At 34.5% G+C, this 12,026-nt stretch overlaps 2 protein-coding genes across 2 annotated transcripts; both read left to right on the plus strand.

Annotated features, from left to right (window-relative positions):
• The first annotated feature begins 643 nt into the window (after positions 1–643).
• Positions 644–1,237, plus strand: LOC141713787 (uncharacterized). Its single transcript, XM_074517362.1, has one exon. The coding sequence runs from the start codon at positions 644–646 to the stop codon at positions 1,235–1,237; it is 594 nt and encodes a 197-aa protein (XP_074373463.1).
• Positions 1,238–9,507: 8,270 nt separating this feature from the next.
• Positions 9,508–11,236, plus strand: LOC141710546 (peroxidase 27-like). The gene is made up of 4 exons (XM_074513105.1): positions 9,508–9,769; positions 9,854–10,042; positions 10,115–10,280; positions 10,654–11,236. Exons 1-4 carry the CDS (start codon positions 9,548–9,550, stop codon positions 11,058–11,060), a joined length of 984 nt encoding a protein of 327 aa, XP_074369206.1. The 5' UTR covers positions 9,508–9,547; the 3' UTR covers positions 11,061–11,236.
• The last annotated feature ends 790 nt before the right edge of the window (positions 11,237–12,026 follow it).

The raw sequence follows: 12,026 nt of genomic DNA on the forward strand, positions 1-12,026 counted from the left end.
TCTGGACCGCAGTTACTTTGTATATAAGAGCGTATGGAGGTCCATAATATTTGCAATGTGTCAAGTGAACAGTTTCTTTCCTCTTGCTTTTTAATTACGTGGAAAAATATATTAGATACACATAGAACTTGCTCGATCGGTTTCTCCGCAAACGGTTTATTTTCCAAGTCTTCTGCTTTCAGATTTTAAAAACTAATTAGAAGCAATATGCTTGTTTGGTGTGCATAGTGGCTAATTTAATGTTGGATTTTTATTAGGATTTTATTTATATTAATTTGAATCTTATCTGTATTTGGAACCACTAGCTGGACACGCTGTTGCATGCATTGACTTGGTCGTGGGTGTCATAGAGATTATTTAGGAACTGCATGAATAAGTCTAGAGTTTTAACTGCATTAGCAGTGTAGTAGTTGAGATCGTGGTCCTTATGTTTTGGCCACATCAGTTAGTTTGTTGATCCTCTATTTTATATTGTAATGCATTATCGTAGTAAAATCAGAGCTTCCTGTTTTACACTTGTTTCTTCCGTTTCCATCAAACACTTTATATATATATATATATATTGTATTTGACAGTGTGTTGTGTGTGATCACAAGAACTGGTATCAGAGCCACTCTACTGCATGCCGAAATACATGCCAAGGATGGCGACAACGGAAACTAATAAGCTGAAAGAAGGTGCCATCGGTTTGAATTATCCGATGCTAGCAAAGAGTAACTACACCGCCTGGGCACTCAAAATGAAAGTGTACATGAAGGCTCAGGGTGTATGGGACGCGGTGGAAGCCAAGAAAACGGGAACTGTGGTGAATGAACGCCAGGATAAAATTGCTCTGGCAACGATTTACCAAGAAATTCCGGAGGATGTGTTGCTGTCAGTAGCTGAGAAAGAAACAACGAAGGAGGCTTGGGAGGCCATAAGGACTTTGTGTCAAGGGGCAGAACGTGTCAAGAAGGCTAGAGTTCAAACGTTAAAAGGTGAATTCGAGTTCATGTGTATGAAGGATGCTGATTCTTTAGATGATTTTTGTCTAAAGTTAAATGGGTTAGTAACACATATACGTGCCTTGGGAGAGACATTAACTGATAGCTACGTTGTGAAGAAATTGCTCCGTGCAATGCCAACGAAATACTTGCAGATTGTTTCGACCATGGAACAATTTGGTGACATTGAGAATATGACTGTTGAAGAAGTTGTAGGCTCACTTAAAGCCCACGAAGAAAGACTAAGGGGGTAGACTAAGAAAGGGGGTGGTCAGTTGATGCTTATAGAAGAGGAGTGGGCAAGAAGAGAAAGTGAAGAAAGAAAGCTGCTATTGACAAAGGAAGAATGGGTGAAGCGTAACAAAGCAAATACGGAAGGCTCACATGCTCAGAAAATTCGAGGGAAGGATGGTAGCCGTTGGAACCGTGATAAAAGTCGGGTAAGATGTTAGAACTGCTAGGCTTATGGTCATTTTGCAACAGATTGCCGGAGATGAAAATGAGACAAGGAAAGTAAAGTAGGAGAAGTGAACATAGCTCAAGTCGAGAATGACGAGTCTGCTCTATTATTTACAGAATGCGATGATAAGCAAAAGACCATGATGTTACTCAACGAAGAGGGTGTGGTTCCTAGGCTCAATAAAATTAAAGGCAACCATACAGAATCAAATTTGTGGTACTTGGACAACGGAGCAAGTAACCACATGACCGGCCAAAAATCAAAATTTAGGGAATTGGATGAAGATGTGACTGGACAAGTTCGCTTTAGGGATGGCTCAACTGTTGAAATCAAGGGAAAAGGATCGGTAACTTTTATTTGTAAAAATGGAGAAGAACACATGCTGAAAGAGGTATACTACATTCCTAAACTATACAACAATATTATTAGTCTTGGTCAGTTGTCTGAGGATGGAAATAGGATGGAAATAGGATTGTTTTGAAAGGAGATCTTTTGTGGGTATTTGATAGCATGGGGAAGTTGTTAATGAAAGTCAAGAGGTCCCCAAATCGCTTATATAAGATAATTATTGAGACTAACCAGCTAATATGTTTTTTGTCAAAATCTGATGTAATCTCCTGGTTATGGCATGCCCGGTTGGGTCACGCCAATTTTCAAGCTCTCTCCTTGATGCAGTCTGCAGATATGGTTCGTGGTGTTCCAAAGTTGTCTCAACCAAAATCTGTATACACTGATTGTTTAATATCCAAGCAGACACGAAGGCCATTTCCCTCCCAGTCCATTTATCGTGCCAAGGTGGGCCTAGAACTAGTACACGTTGACCTATGTGGCCCTATATCTCCGCCTACAGCAGGAGGGAACAAATACTTTCTTCTCTTGGTTGATGACTTCACGCGTATGATGTGGATATATTTGTTAAAAGGCAAAGACGAGGCACTAAAAATGGTCAAGAAATTCAAACTACAAGTTGAAAAGGGGACAGAAAAATGAGTTCAGATGTTGAGGTCAGATCGAGGCGTAGAATTTTGTTCTCGTTCGTTTGAAGAATTCTGTGATGAGCATGGAATAGCTAGACAGTTCACAGTCCCATATTCACCGTAACAAAACGGAGTTGTTGAGCGGAGAAACAGGACTGTGGTTCAGATGGCCAGAAGCTTATTGAAACAAATGAAACTGCCTTTAAATATGTGGGGTGAAGCTGTGAGACAGTCGATTTATTTGCTAAACAGGTTACCAACTAGATCTTTAACTGGGAAAACTCCTTATGAGGCTTGGAAAGAGAAAAAACCGAATCTTGAGTATGTTCGCGTGTTTGGTTGCCTGGCTCATGTGAAAATTCCAGGAGTCCAAACCACTAAACTAGGTGAAAGAAGCAAGCTTGCTGTTTATCTCCGAAAGGAAGCAGGTACAAAGGGATATACACTGTTTGATCCAGTGGAAAACAAGGTGATTATAAGTTGAGATGTTGTGTTTGAAGAAAAAAAATGTGGTGCTGGAATCTGGAAGTTGACAGTACACAAGGTCATTACAACACCTTCATTGTTGTGCAGCCTAGGGAAACAAGTGACCAAGACAATGTGACTCTGCAACAAATGGGTGAAAATTCGACGTATGGTGGATCACACTCTGGGACGCAGTCGCCTGTGACAATGTCACCAATTTCTGGAGCCTCAGTGTAGTCAAATGAATCTGAAGGCAGTAGCACTAGCAGTGAACCGAGACAGTTCAGGAATTTGTCTGACATATACAATACTACAGAAGAGGTGGAGCTGGATGATGAGTTACTTCTCATAGGAATTGATGAGCCCCGAAATTATACTCAGGCCGTTAAGGAACGAAGCTGGAGACAGGCTATGCAAAGGGAGATGGATTCAATCAAACAAAACAACACATGGGAATTGTCAGAATTACTAGTTGGGCGTAAAGTAATTGGACTAAAGTGGATATACAAAATTAAAAGGGATGAAAATGGGGAGATAGTGAAGTATAAGGCGAGACTTGTCGCCAAATGTTACGTACAAGAACACGGAGTCGATTTTGACGAAATATTCGCCCCAGTCACCAGAATTGAGACTGTTCGCTTGTTGCTCGCGTTGGCTGCAAAGTATGGCTGGGAGGTACATCATCTGGACGTAAAAACAGCTTTCTTGAATGGTGAGATTTTGGAGGAAGTTTATGTTGGTCAACCTAAGGGTTTTGTTGTAAAGGGAAAGGAAAATCTGGTGTATAAATTATTGAAGGCTCTCTATGGCCTACGTCAAGCACCTCGTGCTTGGTATGTAAAGCTCAACAAAAGTCTCGAAAATATGGGCTTCGTTCGGTGTCCCCATGAACATGCAGTGTATGTGAGAAGAGGAAGTGTGGACGTACTGTTGGTTGGGGTGTATGTTGACGACCTGCTGGTAACAGGCAATAGTGTCGAGGTCGTTGATAAGTTTAAACAAGAAATGAATGAGCAGTTTGAGATGAATAATGGGATAATTGTCTTATTACCTGGGTATTGAAGTGAAACAGCAAGGTGGTTATATGGAGCTGAAACAAACTGGGTATGCAAGAAAAATATTGGAGAAGGCTGGGATGAGTGGCTGCAATCCCACTAAATATTCTATGGATCCCAAGGAGCATTCGACTAACGATGAAGGGGGTGAATTAGTAGATCCTACAGAATATAAAAGTTTAGTTGGGGGGCTTCATTATCTCGTGCATACTCGCCCGGATATTGCTTACTCCGTAGGCATTGTGAGTCGTTTCATGGAGAAACCAACAGTTGTGCATAGAAATGCAGTCAAAAGAATTCTCAGGTATGTAAGTGGTACTCTGCATTTTGGCTTAACTTATTTGAAGAAATCAGGAGCAGGTAGCCTCACTGGTTACTCTGATAGTGACTTGGGTGGACAAACCGATGATCGAAAGAGTACTTAGCTATGGTGTTCTATTTAGATGATAGTTTAATAACTTGAATATCTCAAAAACAGAGATGCGTTGCGTTGTCATCGTGTGAGGTTGAATTTATGGCCGCCACCGCAGCAGCCTGTCAAGCCATTTGGCTGCGAAATTTGCTGGCAAAACTGACAAGTGAAGAGGTTGGACCAGTTGTGCTGCACATTGATAACAGGTCTGCTATAGACCTGGCCAAAAATCCGGTGTTTCACGGCAGGAGCAAACACATAGACATACGATATCACTTTATCCGTGAGTGTGTCGAGAGGAAGGAGATTGTTATAAAACATGTCATCACAGATCTGCAACGAGCTGATATTTTAACAAAGGGAATGACCACTGTCAAGTTCGAGCGTATGAGGAGTCTGCTGGGAGTAAAACAGTTGTCTGGACAAGCTTCAAATGAAGGGGGTGAATGTTGGATTTTTATTTATATTAATTTGAATCTTATTTGTATTTGGAACGGCTAGCTGGACACACTGTTGCATGCATTGACTTGGTCGTGGGTGTCATAGAGATTATTTAGGAACGGCATGAATAAGTCGACTTGGTCGTGGGTGTCATAGAGATTATTTAGGAACTGCATGAATAAGTCTAGAGTTTTAACTGCATTAGGAGTGTAGTAGTTGAGATCGTGGTCCTTATGTTTTGGCCACATCAGTTAGTTTGTTGATCCTCTATTTTATATTGTACTGCATTATCGTAATAAAATCAGAACTTCCTGTTTACACTTGTTTATTCCGTTTCCATCAAACACTTTATATATATATATATATATATATATTGTATTTGACAGTGTGTCGTGTGTGATCACAAGATTTGATACACCTGTACAATGACTCAGTCTAGTATTTTTCTTCTTAGTATTGTCGTCTCCATGATTAATTATATTTCAATCGGTGCAGCATCTTAATAGTACTTGGTTGATACTAATATGATAGTGGAGATCAAGGAGACAAGGATACTCGATATAATTACTAAAAATTAATAATGCAAACGTAGGGTCATATTTTGAAGACTGACTTCTTGGTTTCTTCATTGCAGCAGCAGGAAGAAAAGAACTGAAGCATTATCACTTCACTTGACCAGGCAGAAGCCTAATCCGAGCTGTAGCAACTAGCAAGCAGAGCATCCAACGACACCAACAAAACAATGGCAATTTAGATTCTACAATTTAATATTTAGACTCATTTTATTATATCAATGCATGTAGGTTGTAAACTTAAATATATAATATTTTAAATTATGATTGTAAACTTAATGCTGATTCTAAACTTAAAGATTGGTCTGAGTTTTTTTGCAATTCTGACATATTTTCTTAAATTTCGATTTTTATTTTCGATTTTCGGTAATAATCAAAATGGTTATTTCGGTTTCGGTTAAAATCGAATACATTTCGGTTCGATTTTGGGTAGTGTTTTTTCCCTTAATTCGGTTTGGGTTAATCAAATAAAATTCGGTTCGGTTCGATTCGGTTTTAACCGAATGCACAACCCTGCTCCTTGTACCTTCCTTTCCTCACTCCACAGTTATCTTGTATATATATGTAACATGTAATCTCTCTGTAATTAACATTACTATCAATACAAACTGATATCAACCATCACTCTCTGTTACAACAAGCCCTTTTTCTTCATGCACTAGAGATAGTTAAAAGCAACAACTTATGAGCTGCATGGATTTAAATGTACTAAATCCCTAACTAATTTGGGAAACATCTCTTTTTAACACCTTAATACTCTGCTACAGTCACAGTTTGTTTCTTTTTGCAGCCAAAATGAAAAAAATTACTAGAGGCTCCAGGCGAGATTGTAATCAACATCTGCAACCATCGAAATATGATTGTTTTATTCTCTAATTCCGGAAAATACATTCCATGGTGTACTATTCAACTATAACTCGCTAATTCAAGCACATTATGTAGACAATAATATTATATATGTGCAACTGTACTTGTAATTATTCTTAATTAAGTTACAAGTTGAGTATGTAGTCGGTAAATATCAATTTTTGGATTTGGTACCGATACATGCATGTCTCTATAGTATACTAGTCATGTTAATCAGACACATCTAAATTTATAAAAAAAATTAAATTTAGGGTAAATTAAACAAGATCAAACGCCGCCACTGGCCATTAGCACATTATAAATGTAATGACGGGGTGCCATAAAATGACATGTAATAAAGAATTGAACATCATCAAATCATATTTAAATCAAAAGAATTCGGCAACCTGTTTGCTAATATCATAATAAATAATACAGTCCATGTTTGGGATTTTCTTACATTAATAATACAATAAATTAAACATCATCACCACATGTAAGGCAGCCTTAAACCAGGGGACTAAGTTATATTGAGATGCTTGGTTAATAGGCTTAATTCAAAACATGAAAGTGACAAGGGGTTAATTAATCAAGATTCTTATCCTTGCAGTTTTTTTCAACTACTCCCGTCTCTTGTCCCAAGATGACTCTTTTGAATTTTCTCTTTCTAAATATTTGATAATATGTGTGGAAGGAGATATGTTTATATAATATTTTATTAATAAATTATTAATTTGAATAAAAAATGTGAGGGAACTTGGAAGTACATATATCATTTGTAAGAATATTTATTAATTTTTGAGAAAGTACTCTTACAAAATAAAAGTAATTAAATGTCCTATTTTTGGTAAAATATATATAACAATATTATATAAGTTTTGTTGTATTTGATATAAAAAGAAATAATTATATGCAAGTGTTTCTAAATAGAAATAAACTTAGTTTAAAACGTAGTATAGACAAGTTGGTCCATATCTTGCTCTGCAAACTTTGCCTAGCTAGCCGACCTGCAGGAAAATTATATCTTCACAACACCCAAGTTCGTACTAAAATCTAAAAAAAAAAAGTTTGACGTTTGTTTTAACTCTTTTCATATTTCCAATCAAGTATTATTGTAAAATACCATTGGAATTATTTTACCAAAAACTAATTCTATAAAACTAACTGAGAAATATTTGACCAGGCTATCACAATATGTAATACTTATCTCCGCAGTTTAGGCCACTTACCACAGTTTATGCCACTTACTCCAAGTACCTCTCCGTTAGAGCGATAATTTAAGCTTGTTGATTAATTACGATAATTCAAATTGGCTCGATTTTATATATGACCCAAATTTGAATTAAATTCTTGCTAGTTTTTAACCAGAATTTGATCCACTTAATCTTTCCTAGTCTTTTCTCAACACGATTGTGTCAAGTTTTATTTAGCTCGGTTCGTAAATACGATTTTGCTTGAATTGACTTGTTATTATGGTTAAATTTTATTTTTATCAACTTTGCATTGAAAATAAAATATATGTTTTTGTAATTTTACTAGTTCTTAAATTAATGAGCTCGCGAGTACGCTTGACTCGGTTCTTTAAAATTAGATTGATTGACTCGTGAATAAACTCATTTATTAATGTCCTAATTTGTAGTTGTTCATAAATTTTATTTATGAACAACTTAAAAATAAAATTTTACAAAGATTTTATTATGTCTTAGTCAGTTTAATTACATACCAAATTTTTGAAAAAAATATTAAGTAGCTTTTTACCTTGAAAGACATAAATAATTTTTAGTAATTAATTACATAATATTAATTAATACTTAAAAATTTAAAATTCGGTTTATCGTACTAAATGAGTACTACTGGGAAAATTATGGCTATTGTATATTAAGCATAACTAGGGCCGTAAATTAGTCAAATCGCTCACGAACAGTTCAATGTTCAGATTGAAAAACTTTGGCTCGAGTTCGATTCAATTTTTAAACGAGTCGAATATGAACATAATTTTAAAGTTCGATTTGTAAATGAGCTAAACTTGAACACACTATACTTCGGCTTGAAAGTTTGCGAACAAATTCGATAAAAAATGTTCGTGAACATGTTCGTTAATATAGTTCATAAACAAGTTCATGAGTATTTTGCGTGAACATGTTTATTGATATAACTCGTTAATAGGTATTTAAATAATTAGATTACTCCTAATCATACATGTTAAGAGCACACGTTTATGCACAATATTTAGTGAATAATTATGTATATACTTATCTACAAATAAAATTATCAATTAATATATTTAAGTTATTATTTTTAAAAACATTTTTAAAATTTTTTATATTTATAAGATTTAAATTGTATTACATACTAGATGGTATATATATGACTATTTTATTTTAAATTTTGTACATGTATTCAAGAAGAATGTATATATCATTATTTAGAAGTAAATAACGTAATTTAACTAAAATCAGAATGCTAAACGCTCAAATTTATTTGTTTGCTTTGTAAGGTTTTTAAAAATCTCATTCGATATTTTTTAATATATTTAAAAAAATGAAACTCATGCGAAAATTCGGGAATCGTAAGAACGAGTTCGTAACCTAAGTTATTAGTGTTCAAAAGTGGGTGAACCATATTTATGAGTTGTTCGTTAAACCATGTACGTGAGGTATTCGTGAACATTTTTGTGAATAACATTTTTCTTAATGAGTCGATACACAAACAAAATTTTTGACTCGATAAAAGTTCGAGCTCGAGTTCGATATATTTTTAACGACCTGAAACATGAACACTTAAAAGTTCGGTTCGATTCATTTACAGCCTTAAGCACAACATATATAACAATGATAATTAATATTTAAATTCATAAATAAATTAGAAAATTTATATTTTACATATCGGGGTTTTTAAAAAAAAATATGCAGCACGAGTGAATAAGACTTCAATTATTATTTGAAGTTTACATTTAATTTCTTTTGTAAGAAAAAACTAAATAAAAGTAATTGTAAAATTGACAACTTTATAAATTACTCTCGTCTAAGAAACAGCAAAAATTATCATTACAAAAAATAGGGCTAAATATAATCGTACAAATTTATTCGCGGATAAATTTAAATCAATTTAAGGCAAGACTTTTATTACAATATAAATAATATTGTAATAAATTATGTGGCTTCGCAGTTGGCATATATGTTCCAAGTATAATGTTTTTGTAGAAAAATCAACCATAATATTTTTGTAGAAAAATCAACCGAGTCTGCTCGGGCTTCTATAAAACTCAGTGTTTCTCTAAAGCAAAAGTATCACCTGCATCTAGGATAAATCAATATAGCAAGAGGCAAGCTAGCAATGACAACTCCCAAGCTTCTCTCAGTTATCTTATTTCAGCTCATTCTTCTTCATTCTATACTGTACTGCACCAATGCACAATCCTTACAAGATGGATTTTACCAGAAATCTTGTCCATCTATGGAGGGCATTGTTAAGAAAATTACAGCTCAGTACATTTCTAAAGCGCCATCTCTTGCTGCACCATTACTGCGAATGCATTTTCATGATTGTTTCATTAGGGTACGTATTGTTTTCTCCCGTAATTAGTTAATTTTCCCTTCAATGCATGATGACAATTTGCTGATATGTGAATACTTAATGCAGGGATGTGATGGATCAATATTATTAGACTCTACTACGAAGCACAAATCTGAAAAGGAAGCAAATCCAAATATAGGCATGCGAGGTTTCCAGGTTATCGATGCAGCAAAATCAGCAGTAGAGAAACAGTGTCCTGGCGTTGTATCTTGTGCTGATATTTTAGCTTTAGTTGCTAGAGATGCTGTTTATGCGGTAACTATATAATTAATATATCTGTTCATGTACAAATCAAATGGATTATTCCTAAACCTATCTTAATTTCAGATTAATGGGCCTTTTTGGCCTGTCCCAATGGGGCGAAGAGACGGACGAGTATCTATCCAATCAGAGGCTGATAACCAACTACCATCTCCCAATGCCGACATTTATCAGCTGATTTCATTATTCAGCTCAAAAGGGTTGAATGCTCGTGATCTTGCAGTTTTGTCCGGTAATTATTATATCATAATCATCAAAAAAACAAGCAAATCATTGAGTATATATTTCGGCAACTTATTTATAATAGTAGTGCTACGTACCCTGAATTGGTTCCAAATACCTTTCTCGATTGATGTGACATGGAACCTGACACGTTTTAATTTGTAGGCGCATATGTGTGCAATGCATGCGGTATCCCACCTTATCAGGGAAAATTATCAATTAATGAGGTTACACATAAACATTTGAGAAATATTTCAGGAACCAATTCTCCATGTATACCTAGCATTTTACCTTTATAATTCCCAAACCCTAACCAAATATACATATAGAATTTGACATCCGTCATTCAGAAAAAATTATTTAAAAGTCTGCATATTTTACAGGAGGACACACGATAGGGATCTCTCACTGCGGTCCGTTCACAAACCGATTATACAACAACAGTGGCAAAGGTGATACTGATCCAACAATGGATCAAACTTACATTTCTCGGCTTAAGGTAAAATGTAAACCTGGGGATAGCACAACCATTGTAGAAATGGACCCTGGAAGTGCCAAAACATTCGACAATGACTATTACACTCTTGTATCGCAAAGACGAGGATTATTTAAATCAGATTCTGCTCTTCTCAATGATGATGTTACGAAAAAATATGTGAATCGTCAAGTTGCCAGCGGTGGATCTACCTTCTTTGCAGATTTCAAGGAGTCTATGGTTAAAATGGGACAAATTGGAGTTCTTACGGGTAGTGCTGGTGAAATAAGAAAAACTTGTGGCTTTGTCAATTAAGTATAGGCTAAACTCGTTATTTTGATATTTTCCATTTGAATAACTCTGTTGAGAACTATATATTGTCAACTAAATTTGCTTCTTAATACAAATGTCCATACTTTTCCGAGATTGTTAGAGCGGAGAAATCGTTGTAAAGGTAGTTTGTCAGGCACGACCCTGCCAACTGAATTAATAGCAATGTGTGTCTTAAATAATAAAAAATTGGGAAACTTGATACATTATGTATACTCATTTTGGTCTTGTTTTGGAAGAAGAAAGATGTCGTTGCCGTCCTAATTTTACATCATTCTAAAAAATTTCTCTTTACATTTCTCAATCTACTACCTATAGCTAGATCAATCTCGTGGCTATCATAAGTTGGTGATAAACCCCTTTTTTATAATTTTTCTTTAAGTTACTTGCAATTTGCAAGGCTCACCTTGTATTTAATATCAAATTTATATACACACTTTGCAAAAATATTTTGCAAGCCTCAACTTGGAGTATAAATACAACATGCATCTCTCACAAATTTCAGTTAAAAATATTCATAGTTTGGGGTAAAATTGGAATTTTGATATTATTAACTAAAATTTCAAATCACTAATTATTTACTTTAATGCATTTTTTACATGAAAAAATATCATAGCTATATTTTATTATTAATCCGCTAAATTAATCATGACATAAATAAATTTAAAAAAAAATTATCAAGCAAAATATATATGTGCATATATACATAGCTAATCATAAAAAAATTAAATATATATTTTTTAAATTTTTTAAAATTATATTGAGTAAAATTTAAAATAATTGATATTACAATTATTTTTTATACTTTGAAATTTTAACTTTTAATTTAATTTAAAATAAATATGAACATATTTAACAAAAATTATCAAATGGGTACATATTGTATTTAATAGGGTTGCTAAATGTATTTTATAAAATATACAGTTTTGATTTTGAATGAAAGATGGGATT

The sequence above is a fragment of the Apium graveolens genome, chromosome 3, assembly GCF_009905375.1.
Source record: "Apium graveolens cultivar Ventura chromosome 3, ASM990537v1, whole genome shotgun sequence".
NCBI lineage: Eukaryota > Viridiplantae > Streptophyta > Magnoliopsida > Apiales > Apiaceae > Apium > Apium graveolens.